Genomic DNA, 21311 nt, shown 5'->3' on the forward strand with positions numbered 1-21311 from the left:
TGCAGTTTTGCTGTGTTTGTCTGAAGGTTGCTATTTTCTTATCAGTTATACTATTCTCATAAATCTGTTCTATAAACAACATATGCAAGCTCTGCATATCAGACTCATGAGGATGATCTATCTGCTATCAACACAAAAAGCTGTAATTTTGTACTGTTTGATTCCTTCCCTCTCAGTAACAGTGTCCAATACAATACCTCCCTGTTTTGTGTTTTAAGTGAATCAGCCTAAGATTTTTTAAATCGAACAGGGTCCCTAATAGAGAGTGGTGAAATACATCAGTTGCACTATAGGTTAGGAATGCACTCAGTAAATACTAACATTATCTAGAAAAGCTATTGTTTATTTCTTATGAAACACAGTTCTTTAAATACATGTATGGTACCCTTTCTTTTAGCTAATTTATACACAAATAGTCATTGATTGAACCTACAGTTCAAACGAGGTTCAGTAACCTTTGTCTGACAATTTTAAAGGTACGTGCAGCAAAGAGCGTCTATAGGGCAGGGCCAATGAAGCGATGAGGTAACACAACAAAAAAGAATGATTAATTCAACATATAAGAAAAATATGCTAAATAAATGCCATGGTACATGAGAGAGAGTCAAATCTAATTTTAACAACAACAAAAAAGTAGGTTTTTCAGCTTCTTTTCAGAGATCTACTTGACTGCCAACAGCCCACTGTTTTTTTCAGGAGCAAGTCAGGATTCTCACTGAAACTCTTTTCTGTCCTAGTTGAAATCAGGCTGAAGCCAGGACTGCCAAAGAAAAGACTAATCAAAGATTTCCATTTAGTTTAAGCTCTCTGTTAAAGTAACAAACAAATTGGATGTTTGCAGATTACAAGGCACAGAGTGCAATTGAGTGTTACTAACCATTTCCGTTTCTCTCTACTTTGGATGAAAGCTTAGGTACACTTTATAGAGAAAAGAGACAACTAATGTTAGCACACTCTAATTTTTAAATTGGGTAGATAATCCTAAATTGATTAGAAGGAGAAATACCATCCAGTAGAAAACTTCTTTTTCTGCATGCTTCAGGAAGCGTAAAATTCTTAGGCTTAAGGAACTTCAGTTAAGAAGGCATAAGTTATTAGGTTTAGTAATCTTATTTTTTAATGAATATATGCATTTTAAAGACTTTTATTTAGAGCATGAAAAAAAATATCCAGATACATACAGAAGATTCAGCTTTGACCCATGCAAACTTCAATATACTCAGGGCCTATTAATTCCACCCTCTTCATTCTGGGTTTGCCTGAAGCTACTTGGCAACATGCCCCAAATTGCCTTGGGAATCATTACAGACTAAGTAGGGCCTCTAGTCTGGGAGAAAGCATAGATAGGTTCATTACAGCAGCATTTTCTGAAGTATTTGGCACTGGCTTAGCTCTGGAGCACTCTCTAGACTTAAGAGAGAGCCAACTAAGGACAACACTTGCTTTCACTAACTTCACCACACACACTCTCCTGCTTGCATTCACACAATTTGTAGGCAGGGCACTCAGTGTCTTCCCAGACTGAGCCCCAAGTACTGCTTAGAAGGAACCGTGGCGAACATAAAACCATGTTAACCTACTTGGCAGTTCGGACATCCATGGCACCCTTTAGCTTTTCTTCACTGTCATTTTCAAAGTACATCAATCTGGACTGTCTGAGAACAAACCATCTTTTCTTCCAGTTCCTTCTGGAAAGAGTAGATGATCCACCCCCCTTTTTGTGAAGCCAGCCCTGCTTAAGTGCTTCCTGCTTAGAACGAAACCACAGGAAGGTCTCATCCTTCAGGACACACCAGCGTCGCTTCCATGTGTTGATTAAGCCACCTGGCAAGAGAGACAAGTGTGGGTTCAGCTGCAGTTAAAACAAACAGCTATATCATAAAACAGATGCTGTGAACACCACCAAAACTGGAAGGTGCTGACCAACAACACTGCAGTTAAACTGAGTCTCTGCTGTAAGCCACAAAACCTCACTTTTGCATATCCCTATGGCCATCAATATTGCTGTCAATCTAAACACCCTTAAATTATAAATTGTAGTAAGTCTCTGTATTACAAAAATATATGTAACATACCTATAATTACATGTACATGTACATATCTATGATAATAAATTGCTGAAAAGTCTTGCTGCACATGAGAATCTGATCTTTAAGACAGCTCTCAATGTATTTCAGTGATAATCTAAAAAAATTTAGCGTTAAGATCTTCCCCCTCTCCAGGTTATTACAAGGTAACAATGTTTAACTCAAAACCACAAAACCGGACAAAGCTGTGTTCAGAGTAGGAAATACACCAGTGTGAGCTCAGCCACACCAAAGTGTGGCCACAGAATAGGCAATGCACCTTGCACTGGAGTTACAGCACAGTCACAAAAACCTTAACCAAACAGATACGCTCCTGTCATCCCACAAAAACTGCTAGCTGTGTCAGAAAGTAAAAGCCATGCTACTGTCAGCTGCAGCACTTTTCACAGAAACGTTGTGGTGTGTACACCCATGACTGTTCCTATTCCAGGAACATAAGATATACTGTAGTGATGAAATCATACAAGGATTCAGCTACGTTATAATTTGGTGTCAATCATCAGAAGATAAACCCAAGAATTTTAAGCAGAGAACTGTTTTTATTCTTTCAGAGTCTCTGACACCCCTTTGCTACATGTAACCTTCTTGATGTCTTCCAGATCCAAAGTGAAATTAGACTAAGGTCAGTAAAATTGGTCTGCAATGTAGAATACTGTCTGTGTTACAAGATTTTGAGAGCAGGAATAAGCTTTCCTCATAATTTGGTACAACTTGGCTTTGTGAGTTATTTTTCTGTATTTATACTGAATATTTCATTGTTTGCGAGCTAGCAAAGATGTAAGGCGAAACAGAGGCAGCTCGAAATATTGATCTTTTTTTGCAGAGGGGAAAAACATTGCTAGATGTAAGCCACTGCAAGTAACTCAACCTGAGAACAGCTCAAATTCAATGAAGTCACTTATCCATCACCCTTTGAAAAATATGAAAATAGCTTAACTCTACAGGAAATGGAGTGTAATATACAAGAAATATTTCTGGTTATGTTGCCTATTTAGCAAATTCTGATTAATCCAGTACCTTTCATGTACAGAAAACTGTGAAAGTAGGGCAGGCTGACACAGCTGTAGACAGAATCCCTCCGGTAGGAAAGTTCATCATCTGTATCAAACCTGGAGTCAAAATCTTCTTCACTGTCTTCAAACTACACAAGAAAGGAAAGAAAGGTCATAATCTCTCAGGAAAGAGTTAAGATCAAGTTGGTTTAGAAGGCTCTAGCTAAAGCATTTTATCATGTATTGGAAGGACATGATTCCACACTGGTTTTCCTAACGAAGGAGCACATCGTAGTAAGTTGCAGTTAGTTGCAGTTGCAGTTGAATACACAAACCTGTGTAAAAGCTTTGTAGAGCTTAGGAAAGTTATCCCTTTGCAAGAGTATGGTCAGGGTAAACCACCTTGTGCTACTTGCCCCTATCACTGAAGTGCTGTGGGGAACAGCTTAAAAAAATGCTGAACAAAACATTACACAAGCTGTGGTACTAGCTTTCCCTCACCCCAGAAAGTCAGAATTTCTGTTCTGTATCTGACACACATCCAGAGTCATGCAGCGGAAGGCATCCTCAACAGAGACACTGAAAGTGGTTTTTTTTCCTCAGGCAAGCACTGTAAACTTATCCCAACACCCACAATGGCTCCTGGACTGCTTATCACTGCCTCAAATGTAGTAGATATTATATCGTTAAAGTTTTCCTTCTAAACAAGTCCTGAAATAAAAACAAGTCCTTCTAAACAAGTGTTCCTGAAATACCTTTTCACTTTCCCAGACTGTCTCACAGAAACACTGGCTGAGTGGTAGAGGAAATCATATTCTTTCAAAAATATTTGTAGAAGGAAACCCCACAGTATACTCAGTAAACAGCACTGAAAAATTTTTCTGTGAAATATGTGTCTGCCTCAGTAATTTAAACATTTTTCATTGCGTGAACTTTACTCTCCAAACAATCTCAAAATATACCTGGTATGTCAGGGACTTCTGCAAGCATCTTATTCTTGAATATCTTGCAACTTGCACACATAATTAAATTTGGCTTCCCTGAAATCAATTCCTCAACAAGCTATCTGCTACCCCAACTCCAAACACATGCACAGAGAAGAATTTTGCTGTGCACTGAGCTCCTCACCAAGTAACACACAGTGGTGCATTAAAGCAGTTAAAACCATATCTGTGCAGAAGTTCAGGACAGCAAAAGCACCTGAGCTGCCTCTGACTCTAATGCACTCACCCCAGTGGCATCTAGATGGCAACAGACCACTATTTCCATAGGCTCTGTGAGCAAATCCAGCTACACAATGCTTTCTAAGAACACCTGCAGTGAGTCTACAGCTGCACAGCAGGGAAAAAAAATCAGAAAGCACCTATCAATTATTAGCTAATAAAAGCACTGCTACTTACAGAAGACTGAGCTCCCTCAGAGCTGAAGCGGTACGCTCCCGAGCTGTTGTACGTCCCCACGGAACACCGGTAGTCTGGTGACCACTGGCTGCTGTGCGAGTTAGAGAAGGTCACACTGCTGCCAGAAGTGATAGCGCCATCTTCGTAATCGTCCTGGTCGTAATCATAGTCTCCGTCGGGAGAAATAAGCTCCACAGAATTCGGGGGCCTGCAGGACACATTTTCTGGCATGCAGTACGTGGATTCGCCGCTCGAAGAGTTGTGGAGGCTCACTGTGTCGTGGGCAGGAGGTACGACCATGGCGTCGCCGGCAGCAGGAATGGTTGGCACCACGGTGTCGTTCATGTAAGGATCCTCTTCTGAGGAATCATCGCTCGTTCTGATGCCACTGGTCCTTTGATCAGAATGGCCGTGCTCACTCGGGTTGGGCGAATCCTTAAATGCATCATCATCGGCTTCAAAGCCCTCATCTACCTCCTCCTCAGGATATGGCTGGCTGAAGTTAAAATTGGGCTTTTCACTGCAGGCATTTCCAGTCTGTTCGGCCAGCTCAGCAGGACACCCACTGCCCACAGAGAGAGACCTCTCGATGTTTCGGACGCATTCGTCAATCTCATCGAAGTTCAGAGATTCCAGGAACTCCTGGGCTGCTCGACACGCTTCGTCCTCCAGCCGCCGGAGCTCCTCATCCCGACGCTGCTGCAGCCTCTGTAACGAAGCCTGTGTCAAGGACAGCTCCTGCTGCTTCTTCACACGCTGCAGGTCTTCGATTTCTTTTTCCAGACGCAGGATTTCTTCCACCTGCCTGCTTTCCTTCTGCTTCTCCACCTCCCGCTTCAGCTCAGCCTCCTTCTGAGCCTTCTGAATGGCAGCCAGTTCCTGCTTCTTTCTCTCTTCTTCAGCCTGCATAAAAACAAAATGAAACAAAATAAAATCAAGTTAGGCCCCTAAATGCAAGCTTCTTTTATAAAATTTATTTCTACAGCTCTATACTCCACCACGCTCATTCATTTAAAAGGAGGTCTATCTTCATATCAGCAAGAAATGAAAAGAAAAGAAAAAGAAAAATATTAAAGCATGATTACATATGCTCAGAAATAGCTGAGCAGAGGAAGTCCAAGCATGTGCAGAAAATTCAATCTTTGCCGGAACTTAAATGAAGCATCAGGTGAAGGAAATTTCCATGTAAAATATATTGAGTTTCCCTTGGCTTTATCTGCCAGCTCCTGTAATTAGTTTAGTTTTAATGCTACAGGTACTTTTTATTTTTTTAATTGCTGGGTTGAGATACTCAAATAAACAGCGTGGCTGAAAGCATTAAGAATATCATTTACCTGCTGGGCAAGACGCTCTGCTTCTTGCCTTTGTCTTTCCCTGAAAGTGAGTGAAGAAAAAAAGTCAGTCAGTCAAGCTCAGCATAAGCTCATCACATTCCTTTGCTGTGGCAATAGCTCAGCTTACAGAGATCATCTGCCACCTGGAAAAGACAGCCAAAAATAAGATCACAACGAATGTTTGTGAATATGAAACTACCACGATCGCTATATGCCTCTTTTAGCAAAAGCAGCAAAGGTTACCAAAATCACTTGTTCAAGAATAGCCTGAAACAAAGGCTTTCAGACCAATGCCTAATACGGCACGGGCAGGACAGTGATGTAAGCCAGAGACTGCACCTTTCCTCCTCCTCTTTTCGTCTTTCCTCCTCTTGTCTCTGCTTCTCCTCCAGTCGCTCCCTGTAGAGGCGCCGAGCAAGCTGGCCTCGCCACTGCTTCTGAAGGACTGTGGCTGCTTTCTTCAGGCACAGGAACTTCTTCCTACCACTGAATGCTCTGTAGTTCTTCTGTATCACAACCACATAGTAGAGAACCTTTCTGTACCGCTTTCTGGGGGGAGAAAAAAAGGAAACAAATTTGTAATGAAACATGTTGTGAGGGATCTTGCCATGGTGACCTGCAATAGTGAGCCCATGATAGTTACAGCTCTGTGACAGTCCCCTCACTGTTCACATTATTCTCCCTTTGAGAAGCAAGATTCTCTCATTTCTTGACAGCACCATGTGTGTCCTCATTAAGGAAATGCACATCTTACCCGTTCTTATGCCAAGGAGATGCCAAAAAGACAGTTCTGTGTGTGTGCACACATGCAGAGAAAGAATATATATACTCACCCCACATCTCTGAAAAGAAAGACCATGCATAGCAGGATAGCTGGCATTAAAAAAGGGACATTGTTTTTAAGTAACATACTGGTAGAATATAAGAACAGGACTAATGAGCACATGAAAAGAAATTACCTCACTATGCAAACAAGCTTCCTTAAACTGTCCTCAACTGACTGGTAGAGAAAGCAGAGAAATAATAGGTGGGATGAACAACTCCACCTAACATATAATGCATGAAGCCAGGTAAACAAGTCAAACATTAATCAGTAACACGATGTCTTGGTTCTCCAAGAACCAAATGGATTAGTTTTATTTTCCTTCTGTTTTCTGACCACGAAGAAGCAAAGATAAATCAGGATTTGCTGGTGACTTGAGGCAGCCCAACTAGGTGCCATCCAGCTAGAGTTCCTGCCATGGCTCTAATGCCATGATACAATCAGATGGATGCTGGCTGACCTCCAAATTTCTGTATTGTCCTATTCATTATATTAAAACAATTCAAACTTTGCATTATTCACGGGTATTTTCAGCTGTCATTTTCAAAAGCCACTTACAGGATTTGAATGCCTGGCCCTTAGGAAAAGTTGAGAATTATGTCAGAAGGATTTCACTTCCTGACAACTCATCCAATTTTTCAAATCCTTATCCTTAATAATCTCATGTAGTCACTTACCGGGCTGCATAACCCAAGATGTGCGCTCGGATGATCATTGCTGCCTTGGTGACTTCCACTTCTCGCTGTTTCTCCAACTTGTGTTCTAAGGACTCCCGGAGAAACACCTACGTAAGAAAACTTCTGGCTTAACAAACTTTGGCGAGCATCATAGTTAAGGAAGAGCCAGATCAGTCCAACCAGCAAGCCTCAGCTTTGAATTCAGAGAAAAATGTACTATTTCCTCAGTAGAAAAGATATAAACAAGATGTAGTCCTCTTAAAAGAAAACACCAGCAGATGATCCTCTAACTTTGGATTTCAGTGGGAACGGTCAGATTACTCTTTTGCAACTTTTCATTAGGAGCAGGGTTTTTCTAAATGTAACATCATAATGGGATTCATTAAATAGCCTTTCCCACTGTAGTAACACAGGCCAAAGAAGCTGCAGGACTTAGCATGAACTTTCTGATCAGAGGGTCACAAACACCACCCCGATAATCTACTTTTTCACAGGCACATCAGGCTCCACAACCCCTTGCAAGGCTTGCTGCTTCCACAGACAATGCTGCAGGAGTGCAGAAGCAGGCAGAGATGAGAGTGTCTTCTGTTCACATCAACTCGGTTGTGTTTTCCTGCTGTTACACGAGAGAGCCTCTGGGGCCAGACCCCTCAGCAGAGCTGACCACCCTCCCACGGACAGAATGCTTCCACTAACCTGGATCATTCACCTGCACTGCCCAGTGCCTCTCAGAGGCAGCTTTAGCACACGGCATTGACATACACTGAGCTAACACAGCCCCTTTTGCCTTAAAAGAGTAAAACTGCTTCTCCAGTCGAGCAGGGGCATGGGGGAGGCAGCTTGCCTCTTCCACCTGCCTTGACATCTGCTCTTTACCACACACTCACACAGTGGTGAGCTATCTGCTGTCAGCGCTTTTTCCAGCTCTGCTCAGCTCTTCTTTTTTAAAGGCCAAGTATGCTGGTGTCAGCTATGGGTGACAACAGCCTGGCATGCTGCTGCCTAACACATGGGCAGCTGGAAATAGCCACTTTAGTGACACTTTGATCATGTGGGATGAGAGCCAGGCTGCACACCACACTGTGGGGATGAGGAAAGCTCATGGACAGGGGGGCTCTGCTAAGGGAGGAGGGCTGCAAAGACATGTAAAAGCAGGAACACATCTTTGAAATGCTGGGTGTTTTCTCTTGATGTGAGAAAAATCCCAAAAACTGAACTAAAATATCCCTCACACCCCCACCCCCTGGAAAAAAAAACCCAACCCAGTGGAATTTTGGGGGTGTTCACACATAAAATAAGCTGTTCTTCTCTGTGTTATATGAAAAAAAAAGCCCATCATCAAAGCCAAAGAAGCACTGTCCAGGAGAGGCACAGTTGTGAGTTTTGAACAAAGCTAGAAAGGGACTTTCTAGCACAATTTACCCAAGAAAGAGGAAAAAGTCCCACAGACAGCTCAAAGTCCTAACGTCAGAGAAGCACTGGGCAGCTCTTTCTATATGAAGTTTTCCCTCACGGAAAAAGCCTTTCCTTTCACTCAGTGGGCAATCTGTCTTGGCTCTACACACAGGCTTTCAAAAACGCAACAAAATTCTTCAGAGAAGCATTCAGCTGCTTCTGGAACCAAAATGGAAGGTAGGCAGATATTAAGCTCAGGCTAATGCCTTTTCCTGATCAGGTGCATTGCAGCTTGAGATGTAAAAGACAAGGAAAAATCACACTGAAGCTGAATCATTGCAATGACATTATTATCCCTTTAAAATAATATAGGGGCAGGATAGTGCCTCATCCTATGATCAGAGTGAAAGCAGTGTCCTCTTCTGCTCTTCTCCTGTTCATGCAGTCTCACAGAAGTGCAGGCATCCTCCTGGGGGAGGATGAGCCCAGGCCACAGTAAGGGAAGTTACAACAGAGCTCTGGCTTCTGCTGAGGTCCCGATGAGCAGCTGACAAAAACAATTTCTGATAAACATATGTCCCTAAGATGCCAAAGCACTCTCCAGGGTCCATGCACAAGTACTGTTCATATGCTGCATCTGAAACAGAATGGGATGCACGGCCCAGCTCTGCAGCTGAATGCTACCACTGTGCTGTTTGTAAGCCACTGGCTACAAAAATGGGATGGAAGATGACATCAACTGCCATCAGAATATTCCAGATTGTTTCTTCTTTCTTACAGTAACTGTAAGATGATTAAAACAACTTTCCCAATGCAAATCTAAGAGTCCTTAAGCATACAGAGGAAGAGAAGAAACTCTTCCAAACCATCCAGTTGTGGGGAGTAGAGGGGGAAGGGAAGAGCATTTCTTACAGAAATCAATCAGATTTTACAAAGTAATTTGCTGCCTTATGGCACTAAAATACATTTTAAAGAAGTTTTTAATATTTAGGAGATCTCAAATCCTGAAATGGGGAATCTTCTCCCGAGTCTGCTTTTACACCATTTGCTGAAATCCAAGAACATAAATCACAAGCTGTTGTCTACAATCGAACTTCCACAATGAGCATGTAAAAACACCTGGATTGTTTTATTTCTCAAATTCAAATTTGATTCTTTAATGTATTTTAAAATAATTTGATTTTTTTTCTTTAAATACAAATAATGTAGGCAAAGTTCAGGATGTCTGGTAGAACACATATCAAGGTCTAATATACCTCTGGAAAAGACTCTCAGACTAGGATTGCAAACACACTTGGAGCTCAATTCTGCCATGTGAACACTGGCTAAAATTCTTCCCCCTCATTTCTGCCACTGAAGAGGTATTGATTAGGTCAGTTTACTAGTATGAGTGGAGCTCCCTGCAGAACAAAGGTGTTACCTCGCATGTTCCATACTTCTAAAAATGAAAAAACCCAAATACCAAATTTTAAGTTGTGACCCTCACCAGTGGATCCTCACCTACCACTTGTGAGCAGTGACAGAAAACTGAGGTGGGCTCTTTCTCTGTGACTGAAATCACCAGTTAGTTTCTAAGTGCCTTAGACAGCAAATTCCTCAGCACAACCATTAATTGTTGCTGTAAGAGTTTCAAGAGCGCCAACAGGCATGCTCAGCTTCTTTAAAGGCCAGAAGTAATTACCATTAGAACTACATGTCTGCAGCTAAATCCCGTCCCCTCAGCTTTGTATATGCACCAGCACCACAATATGCACAATCAGGTTATTTTTACCTTATTTTTTCCAAGCTGCCACTCAGTGCTTGTGTTGTCATACAGACGAAGTAAGACGGCACATTTCTCATTTAAATCTTCAGGGAGGGTTAAGTTTCTCATGAGGACTTTATACCTGGCAACCAGAAAGTATTTATTGTTTCATTTAAGAGACTAAATTCTATTTTCACCATATGATTCTTTTTACTTTTATGCCTCAGCCTGGGACTATTGACTTGGTACCCATGCCTTACACTTGAAGTCCACAAGTCATTGTGTTTACCTTTTGTAAAAGTCTTGAAAGGGCCTCCGGACTGGGAAACCAGCCCTGCGAATCCTGACCGTCTCCAGCATCCCAGAATAACGCAGCTGGTTAAGCACCACTGTCTGATCAAACTGGTCTGGCATCTGAAATGAGCAGGTTCAAAACAACAATTTTAATAGCAATGGTTAGAGATGTCAGGGGAAATAAAGAAGGGCAGATTGTATGAATCTGAAATGCACAAAGCCTAATAATTAGATACACAATGTCTTAAAAGGTTATTAGCAGTTCTGAGCATATAGAAATATCGAGAGAATGGAAATCATGGGGTAATTACAGAATATCATTTCCACAGACAGAGTATTTACAGCCATTTAATTCAATCAACTGTCTCTTTCCATTTCATGTGTATTTGTAGGCTATTGCTGGGCAGGCAGAAACAACAGAAAGAAGCACAGGCAACTAACAGGTCAATAGCTATAAGCTGGACTATTTTTCTTCTTCAGCAATTGAATTTAAAATCTCTGTAGAGGATTTCAAATGTTGAAGATACACAAATAAAAGCCACATGGATTTAATAAAAAACAAAACCAGAAGGATAGAAAATATTCAATTTTTAGTGTACTGGCAATTAGCTGCTATGGATAAGGAGCAAAGTTTGCCAGTGGTACCTCAAATCTTAAATAAGCTGTATTTAAAAGAGTTTCTATTTATTGCTATTCTGAACAGTAGAAATATTCTTTTCTGTAAACAGACACCCTACCCCCACTTACATGAAGCAATTTCCCTTAGTTTGCCTGCAGTTCTTTCAGCATGGTTTTCCATTCAGAAAACAGATAACCCCACAGCCACTCAGTTATGACAAGCTGTGGATACTGATCAGTATGGTTCTGCCATTGGGCACCTCAGGAATGCCCTCATCCCATCTGAGAACCCCCTGAGTCACCTGTGTTTCCATCATGGCAAACCATGAGGTAACCCAGACAGAGCTGTGCAAAGCTGCTCAAGAATTGCTAATTGCTGCCTGGCAAAACACGGGGAACCCCCACACGGAAATGCCACCACATGTAAACACACCATTTAAATCATCAGCGTGAATTATCATCATCCACTTTAACCCACTGACCCTCCTCCGCAGCCATTTGCAGAGCTGGAGCACAGTGTTCCGTATTTTGCAAGTTCAGGAGGTGGGATCTCACAGATACAGGCAATGGTTCACATAAAGATCTGAAGTTCTTCAGCTGACAGAAATGACAGCAAGATCAAGCCCTGGGAAACTGTCAATCAGAGGACTGTCTTGGTATTTATTAACTGGCTTTAATCATGCCTCTTGTTCAACTTAGCAAACAAATTACTCCCCCAAATTTTTTAACCTGACAAATAAATTCAACTTAACAAATAAATTACATGCCCAGATTTTAACTTTTTATTAAAATGTACCTTCAGGAAAGCACAGATTTAAAAGTCCATTTTAACTATCCAGTATAACCTTATCCATCAGTGCCTTTATTCATGAAAAAGAATGCTGTGTGCTAGTGGTGACAGCAGAGGGAGGAAACTTCTCTGTGAAAGATGAGAACAAACTCACCTTCCTCAACAATATGTTTCATCTGGATTTTGCCACCACGAGTACAGCCTCTGTATTTCCAGGAACACACAGCATGACTGCTTTCAGTGAGGGTATCGATATTGTCATGGCCAACAGGGTGCCCTGTGTGTGCCCACTGTATGGCACCCAAGGGCCAGGGAACCAGCCTGGCAAAAGCTGCCCTCTGCATGTCCATGCCTACCTCTTTCTGTGCAGGTGGCAGGGAAAGGACACAGATGTACACACAGGAATCATAAGGAAAAGCTTTCTCTTTTCACTTGTGTAACTCAGGGCTGATGCTTGCCACAAGCAGACACGGCTCCTTTTTTCCTTTAACACTAGAACAACTTTTAGTCCTTCTAACCCACCCAAACTTGCTGGCTCAAAAGGTGATGTTTTTCTCAAGCCTTGCAAACACAACAGGATATTTTGGTGTGAGGTGGGGAGGAAGATCCATGGATGGGAGTGGGGACACACCACAGCCAGGCAAAATGCTGGTGACATGACAGATGTCTCTCTCACTAGGCAGCCTCTCCCTCTGCAAGGGAGCAGCTCCTGCTTTGAGAGACAGATGGCTGCTGTACCACCTAACCCTTTTATTGCCACCTCCAGGCTCTTAACGAGCCAAAAGTCAGCACCACACCTGGCCTGAAAGCTCATGTTACTGATTAAAAAAAAAAACCAAAACACAAACCTTGAACCACAAAGGAAGAAGAAACATTTTGGTCACATTTTTCCTACAACTACAGAATTTTGAAACAGCCCTGCCCCATCACCAGAAGTTATAAAAGTCACACAGATACCCAACTTCAAACACCTGCATTTTTTTTAAAAAAAAGCATTAAACATTGCAAGAGATGTTAGCATGCTATCAACACAGGACAACATGGAGACCATTACAACTTTATTCAATCACTTTTAGCGCCTACTCCATCACTTTACATTACTTGCTATTTTTAATTACTCACAGACACGAGACATTAAATCAAAGGGTCAAATCTTCCCGGCATATCATTGGAATTACCTCTGCAGCAAGTATGGCTGCTTTGAGTAAACCAAGGGTTGGTGATAAGAGGTGTGCTGGACTCATCTCTTACACTTTTCAATGTGAAATACTAAAAAATTACTCCTCCCTCCCTACCCAGAGCAGGGATAATCATAAGCATAACTTCCAGTAGGACTCCTAGCAATTAAAGAAATCAATTGTGCATGCCTTTAGTGAACCAGAGTGCAAGAACTGCACACAGCCCACTACTGAACTACAACACTTCTCAGACAGAGTGACAATCATCTCCACTTGAACATTGCTTAGTGCAGCAATGAGTTAAATCTGCAATAGTATCATATCTCCATGCCAAGGGCTAACTGTGCAGCTGATGATCAGCTTTCCATCTTTACTGGTGCTCCTTCAGACTTCCTGTGCTAAGTCCTAACTCAGACTTCCTAACTTTCCATACCAAAGCAAGACAGGACAGGACTCAGCTCTGGGGTCTGCTGATTTTCTACCAGTATTGCTGTTAAAGCTTGGTTCACAAGTGAACACTTAGGAAGTAATTGGATTCTCTAGGCAAACTTCAGAAAGACAACAGAACCATGACTGATTTCAGAACAGTACATCTTCCACAGCAAAAATTTGAAGTAATTCCTAAAACTCAGACTCCTGCAAAGTAAGATCAAATTTACAAAGGAGAAGGCAACAGAAGGGAAAGTCAACAGATAGCTTCCAAAATTGTCTCTGAGATACAATCAACTAAATTTTCAGTAGATATTTCACTTTTATCATGGAATGGCAGTGCTGAACTACTCCAGCACACAAAACCACTGGACAATAGCTAGAATAGCATCAGTCAAGTCATGTTAAGCACTGAGCAATATCAATGTGAAATTAGTAACTACGAGCCAGGTCTGTTCCACATGATAAGGGTGGTTTTTTTTGTGGTGCAGACACACCACTTGTAATTCATGATTTCCTGGATCCAAAAGTCTCCACTGAATTTGCACCAGACAGCACCAAAGCCAAGACTTTAATATGACCTGGAGTCTCAACTGGCGAGACTTTGGCTCCCTAAGCTGCTAAATGCTTGCTCTGATCTGTGGTGAGTCTCCCAAAGGGCAAAGCTTCTGCCTCAAATCACAATTAGAAGCAGCCATTAGGACAGACACCTAACACCTACGCATAATTTTAATAATAAAATAGTTCTTCAGCTTACAGCCTGGCCAAGTTTTAAGAAAAAACATCATCTCCTTTCCTTGGACAGTACCCTTAGTGAAGACCCCAAGGTCTGAACAACACAGAGAACACAACACTTTGTTGTTCTGTGTGTAATTTGCATAGAAATCCATCATCTGCTGAAACACAGAGCACACCTGACTTCCCCCTGTGGAAATCCTTCTTCCTCCCTGAACTCCTGGCTGCCTCACTAGAGTACAGGCACAGAAATGACAAATTAGAGCAGCCTCACAGACTCTAGGTAGGCAGGAGGGAGTTCACAGAAAGACTGGCAAGAGGGATAGGGGTGAGAGGAGAGAGGGAAAAAATCCCACCCCTTGCTTCTAGATTTCTCTGTAAGAACTTGAACAGAACTATGTCAGCTTTGCTACTGTTTTAAACTGTTGATTTTCTTGGCTTATGAAAGTCTTTTGTGGAAAATACATGCAGAAAAAAAAGATGAGACAGATAAGATGTAAAAAAGTAATTTTTTAAATTTAAACACCATTTTTTCGATGTCTTAGTTTCTTTAAGTCTGCTCTTTTACTCCTAAAATGAAATCCTGGCAAATTTACTTTAGAGAAAACCATCAGAAATTAAAAAGAGGTCAGTCTTTCTCTGCTTTAGAGGGGGTTTGGAACTAGTTTTCACCTACAAGCGTATATATTTTGTCAGAAATAGTAAGACTTGCTAAGCTAGATGTTTCTGAAATGGTCTCCATGGTCTTCTGATTTCAGTCAACAGCTCCTTGAGTCAACACAAACTCCAGGCTCTCCTCACAGACAAGTTTGAAAAATGTGACTAATTTAATTTCTAATAATATTAGAACTCAGAATTAGAATTGAAAAATATTAGAATAATATTAGAATTTCTAATAATATTAGAAATTAGACTGAAATCAGAAGACCATTTCAGAAACATCTAATATTTATAATCTAGCTGAACTGATATGAAGAATTCTGCATGTCCATTGCTTGCCTTTTTTTAAACCAAATTGTGCTCAGTGATTCTCATCCAAATGTACTGCTTGGCAGCCTTTACTGGTGTCAAGGATTCAAGCCAGTAGCCTGAAAGAAGTGAAAGGGAAATGCCCTCACCTGCAATGGGAAAAAGCTCTATGACACCAGGACAGGCAGGGTAAGGCCTGTCAAACCTGGAGACTGCAGCTGCACTGCTGTGTGTGTCATCGCCCTACTTCCAACATATCATTTCACCCTCTGCTTTTCTGGCCATCATTTCTTCAGTCATTTGCACAATCAGCTTTGATGACAACCATTTATTTAACAGCTTTTCAACCTCAGAATTTATGTGCTTCCAGCACAAGGAACACTAAAACCTGTGAATGTCCTGCCCAAGGACCTGGAGCATCAGGTCCCACTCACCTAGAAGCCTATTTCAAAGGAAGAAACCCTCTACATTTTTCTCTAGCATGCAATCAGCTCTAACTGGAACAGGTTTGGGTTGGAAGACAGACAAGTTTGATGCCTGCTTTGTTTTGGAAGGCATTCCCTTACTGTTGCAGAGTACTTGTGTCCAGATAAACACCATAAAAATACAGGACAATAAAAACAAAGAACATGCCACAGCTATTATTTATTTGGGATTTCTACTGACTGGCAAGTCAAGGAATATTTGAATAAACCTGAAATAACAGTAAATGTTTCATATGTCCAAAGTTCTCCTGGCCTTTTTCCACACACCCACCCCAAAAATCCATAAAAAGCCCTTAAAAATGACTAACACTGCTGGTAGTAACTTTCTGGAAAAATAACATGGGTATATTGCAACAATCCTGGTGCCTCAAGAAAGTTCCACTGCAAACTCCATGCCAGATTTCACTGCACGCTCAGTAATGACATGCTGGCTCTTTTTACAGTCTCTACAGGTCTGAACGTGAAAGCACCACATTTCCCAGCAGCAATCATTTACACCATTAGCTGATCACTTCAACTCCTACTACAGCATCTGACCTGCATCACTCATCTTCCAGCCCTGAGTACTTCAGATAGGAGACACACTGCAGAATTAGCCACTTTCATGCCACAGGTTAGAGTTTCCTGTGCTAAAAATACTACTGCATAGAAGGAACACTGTAATTTTAGAGGTCTTCTACTCTACCAAAACAGTCAAAGCAGGAGACTCAATAAATGAATGTGAAAATGCTTTTGTATTTATATTCAGCCTTTCACCCAGCTTACTTTACAAGCAAGGGCATCCCAAGGACCTTTTTAAGACTGCTGCCCATTTAAGAGCTATGGGGCAGTACATTGCTACACTGACTATTTGCAGTAGTTTTTAAAGATTTCAACTAGGTCAAGACACTGTTGAATTAGATCCATCCACAACGATGCTCTGGTCATTTTTCAGGTCCTGCTTGACTGTATTCAGCAAAGAGAAGAGCTAGAAGCAAATGCTTTGTTGGGGAAAAAATACTCAAATGATTCTGACTGGCTTGATGAGATTTCAATACTTTCATCAACAACAATAAAATCACAATTGTGGGGCTATTTAATATACTTTTTATTAGTCATTGTCCCTGTACTCTTGCATTTCAATCTTTCTGTTTGGTTTGTATGGACTAAAAGCCACCCCTGAGTAAATATACACCAGCCTCTTTGTGAACCTTCCTTTTTAAAGGTATCCATAATTTCTTCTAAAGGAAGCCAGGATTTGCTGCCTCCCTCACATGGGCTCAGAGGAATGCTAGCTACTCAGAATGACTTATTTCTTACACACTGGTTACCATGTCATGGGATAGGAACCGATTGTTAAAGGCACAGGCTTAAACACCGGAGATACCAAAGTTTTCTAAGGACATATTTACAGCTCTGTAAGTGATTGCCTAAACTTTCAGCTGAAGTGAGTCCTTGTTGTTTGAATACATTATTCAGGGCCTCCATTGAAATGCACAGCAAGTCCCATGGGCTGTTTGTCCCAGAACTGCAGGACCATCCATGTGAGACAGGCAATTAAAAGCATTAGGGAAACAGGGATTTAAGGTTTGAAGCCTTGCTGGCAGGGTCTCAGCACACTGACAGAAGGTGTGACTGGCAGCACGGGACCCAGCTGGAACATTTCATGGACCCTCCTTTCCCCCTGTGTGTCATCTGCTGCCGTTTCGTCTGAGGTCGTCCTCACTAAAGCCTCCAGTCCCTGCAGACTAAACCCCAATCTGGCCTCACTCTCCCCACATTGTGAGTAGTCAGCAGGCTTCTTCTGAAGAAAATCAATCAGGCTGCCCGAGCCACAGACCTCCACGAAGGAACATGCTGTGAGGTACTAATTGCAGGGACAGCCATCCTTCCTCACCAACCCCATGTCAAGGCAACCAACATCTCCATTGTTCATTATGGGTTACGAAGACTGAGGCTGCACACAGAGCAGCTGCAGCAAGAAACCCTGACCCTCCATGCCATCAAATAACTTACACAAACTTAGACCTCACCCTTCTTTTTCTTTTGGTGGGGTGGTTTGTTTTTTTTTTATTTATTCACTGTACTGCCGCTCCTCCATCACAGATTTTTTTATCAATACCTTACAAGATTTGTTTTGTTATTTGATAATTTACTGTCCGTCTGGCCATATAAATTAAACATTACTAAATGCTTAAAAGCAGTAAAACATGTTTTACCATGGTCCCTCTAACATGATTTCTTCAGATAATGGTGTGTGGTATCAAGCATTTATTCCCAAAAGGTACAAAGTTTCATCACAGAATAGAAAACTAGGATGGAAATACTTGAGAGAACATGAATGATGTTTAAGATGAATTTCCTCTTGCACAGCCAAAGCCTGACACGGCTGTAAAACGTTGTAGCAATCTGTGTAAGAACCTAATCCTGTGTGCTTCTAGTACCTGGTGTACTGTTACTACAAGTAATCTCACCCTTGAAACCCTCCAAGAAGCCAGTTCTCACTGATGTGCTAACACAGGGTCACCTCAGCAGTACATCCTCAAATGGTATTACAGATAACTTTGATGCACATCATCACTATTTTCTTTGCTCTCCCTGGTGGCACAAAACTGAGCAACCTCTTTTCAGACTACAGCTGCATGCAGGGGAAGACAGGATATAGGGTCACTGCCTCCTCCTCTTTACTGCAGGTTAAGTGAAAAGGAGGAGGTGGAAGAACCTCACTTCCAGCTCATGGGTGGAGGGCACTAACATTACATTCCACAGAGGGACAAGGAACATCAACTCCTAGAGCACAAAATGAGTAGAAGAGGATTCTGAATCCAAATCTGATTTTATTCTGAGCTTCAGTCTTGGGCACCCACATACTGCTTCTCTAGATCTCATCACACACTATCTCTTTAGGATTCCATACCCAAATGCCATTTACATCCTGATAGTCTTCTATTTTGAGGCATTGCTTTAAAGAGAATACTTAAAATTCGCTATTTCAGAAGTCATTTCAGTGATTTGTGAGCAAACCTGTGCTGCTCAGCTGTGTGACACAACAATCGTGTGTGTACACCTCTGCAAACGACAAGATTTAAAATAACAAAAGTGTCAGCTGGCCCTTAGTTGATTTAAATGTGGAGTGCTCCTGCTTGTTATAAGGCCTCAAGGGCCAGCAACTTCATAGCCAAAAAAATTAAAATCAAATTCAAGAAATGTTAAAAAGTCAGCACTCCTGACTGATCCTAAATGATGCCTCCTTTCCAAGACTGATCCTAAATGATGCCTCCTTTCCAAGACTGAGGCCACCAGCAGTTTCTCCAAAGCATTTTGCCCCTGCACGCAGTTCACTCTCTCCATACAGGATGCCTACAAAGCACAGGGCTGACGTAATGCTCACACTTGCTGCTCTGTGCTTTCCCAAGCAAGGAAACGTTTCAGAGCCATTCCTCTGCCAAAAAAAGGTATGTGTTTTGATAAAATTTTCTGCTAAGTAGCCCTTTCTCCTCTCCTTCCTGTACCAAGCCTGTTGTTCGAAAGCCATAATGGGAGATCAGCCAGGCTTAAATCACAGCCGATATCAGATATGTGCAAATGAGGAACGCCGCAGAATATTCAGCCGAGCAGCTTTGTGTTGCTAGGACACCCGAGGTCGGGCAGCCCTGAAAGGGCAGATTATTCCCACCCGGCACAGGGCTCCATTCACAGCTGCCTCCGGGCCCTGCCAGCCAGCAGTATCCCTGCCTCCCAGCTCCCTGCGCTGGCCCTTGCCACAGTGCCCAGCACACAAGCCTCTCTGCACTGAAATGCCCCAGTGGGCTGCACATGGCTCTGGCTGATTTGGATCATTTCCGAAGGCTCGCTTCAACCTGAGGGAGCCCAGGGTACTGGGGGGCTGCTCCAGAGCTGGGCTCCAGCAGACTTGCAGTGTGTGGTCTGGAGATCTCCTTTAAGCATCAGGAACCCTGTAACACTGCATTTAAGACCATTTTCCAGTCTAGAGACAGGAAATTCAAGTTTACAGAGGTGATGGAGATCCCTGTAACCAGCATAGATGTCTACCTAACTGACAGCAAGAATTGTGTGAAGGCTCACGTGAATGGCCCAGCTCAATCCCATGTTACTTGTCTGTTAATTACTGCTACATCTTATATCTCAGTACATCCCAGAAAGATCCAGTCTAATTTTGGCATTTTTCTTAGAATTTGGTCCTCTGAGCTGCTGTTTTTGTATTCCTATGCATTTTTACATTATATACTCTGGACTTGCTCTGCAGACCTGCAGCTGACTAGAGAAGAGACAAGACTAGTGAAATGTGTGCATGTGTGTATTCGCAGGGCAGGAGCAGGAAAGGCAGTTGATCATTCTTGCTTACATTAATTTCACAGAAAAAGGCAATAAATATGTTCTCCTTGGACAGGTTTGCTATGACACAACAGTCCCAGCCCATCCTCTCATTGAGACCTGGAGATTCTCCTCCTTCAGTTCTTTGATGTTTCTGAGAACTACGTCAAAATCAAATTAGATATTGCTGGCAATTCTGAAATTTCCAGTGTAAGTCAAACAAAAAGTCCCTTTACTGATTTCTTCATTTTATGTAAACATGGGATGGAGGAGCTGCAATGACTACAGCTCTCTGTGCTGCCACAGAGGCCACACACAGGTGAGTCAACATCACCTTGGGCTAATACAGCAGGAAGCTCCTGTTGTCTTCTGCATTGATACTAATTGCATTCAGTAGAGAAAGAAAACCCCACCACTGTCACCTCATTGCAACAGGTTATGCATTGACAAGCATTAATATGACTTTTTTGTTCCAATTCCTATACAACTGTGAAGAGTTAACTACAGAGTAAATTCACTTTGCTCTATTAGCATGGTGCAGGGTTATCCAAAATGAATAAACCTCCTTAACATCAATATGGTAACCAAAGTAACCATCAACTGGTTATCTACACATACCTATCTAAAGAGCGAGAGAAAGAGAGAATTATAATAAATGTTAAAGTACATCAGGATCTAACTAATTTAACATTCAACTGCCTTCTGAGTGACTTAATGGTGTTGCCACTGCTCATCTCCTCCAAGCCTGCAGAATTCACAGCCATGGATGCTGGTCAACAGCCCTTTGTTTCAGTAAGGTTTAGTTCCATCTTCACTTGGTTACATGAACCACACATTTGGTTGATTCCATTCATTTTTAACATGATTTTGTGGAGAAAACTCCTGCTTTTACTTATGGCTTTACAATTGGTTATATCATATTCAAATAAGAATATGCCTTTTCTTGTCCTAGAAGTGGATTTTTCTTTCTATCCCTCTTCCAGAGAAGAGATATTTTCTAATGATGGTGAAAACAGACTGTGGAGACTCCGTGACTGGTTCAGTGCA

The 21311-nt window shown here is 41.9% G+C and overlaps 1 protein-coding gene across 1 annotated transcript in view; it reads right to left on the reverse strand.

Annotated features, from left to right (window-relative positions):
* MYO10 (myosin X) overlaps positions 1-21311 on the reverse strand; it is a 165240-nt gene that overhangs the window by 18876 nt on the left and 125053 nt on the right. Inside the window, exons 20-27 of the mRNA XM_063400355.1 lie at positions 10742-10866; positions 10480-10594; positions 7314-7420; positions 6153-6362; positions 5814-5853; positions 4480-5382; positions 3105-3228; positions 1581-1824 (exon numbers count right to left, since the gene is read on the reverse strand). Coding sequence (XP_063256425.1) covers positions 1581-1824; positions 3105-3228; positions 4480-5382; positions 5814-5853; positions 6153-6362; positions 7314-7420; positions 10480-10594; positions 10742-10866 — 1868 coding nt within the window. The remainder of the gene's footprint in view (positions 1-1580; positions 1825-3104; positions 3229-4479; positions 5383-5813; positions 5854-6152; positions 6363-7313; positions 7421-10479; positions 10595-10741; positions 10867-21311) is intronic.

Source organism: Prinia subflava, chromosome 1, assembly GCF_021018805.1.
Source record: "Prinia subflava isolate CZ2003 ecotype Zambia chromosome 1, Cam_Psub_1.2, whole genome shotgun sequence".
Classification (NCBI taxonomy): Eukaryota; Metazoa; Chordata; class Aves; order Passeriformes; family Cisticolidae; genus Prinia; species Prinia subflava.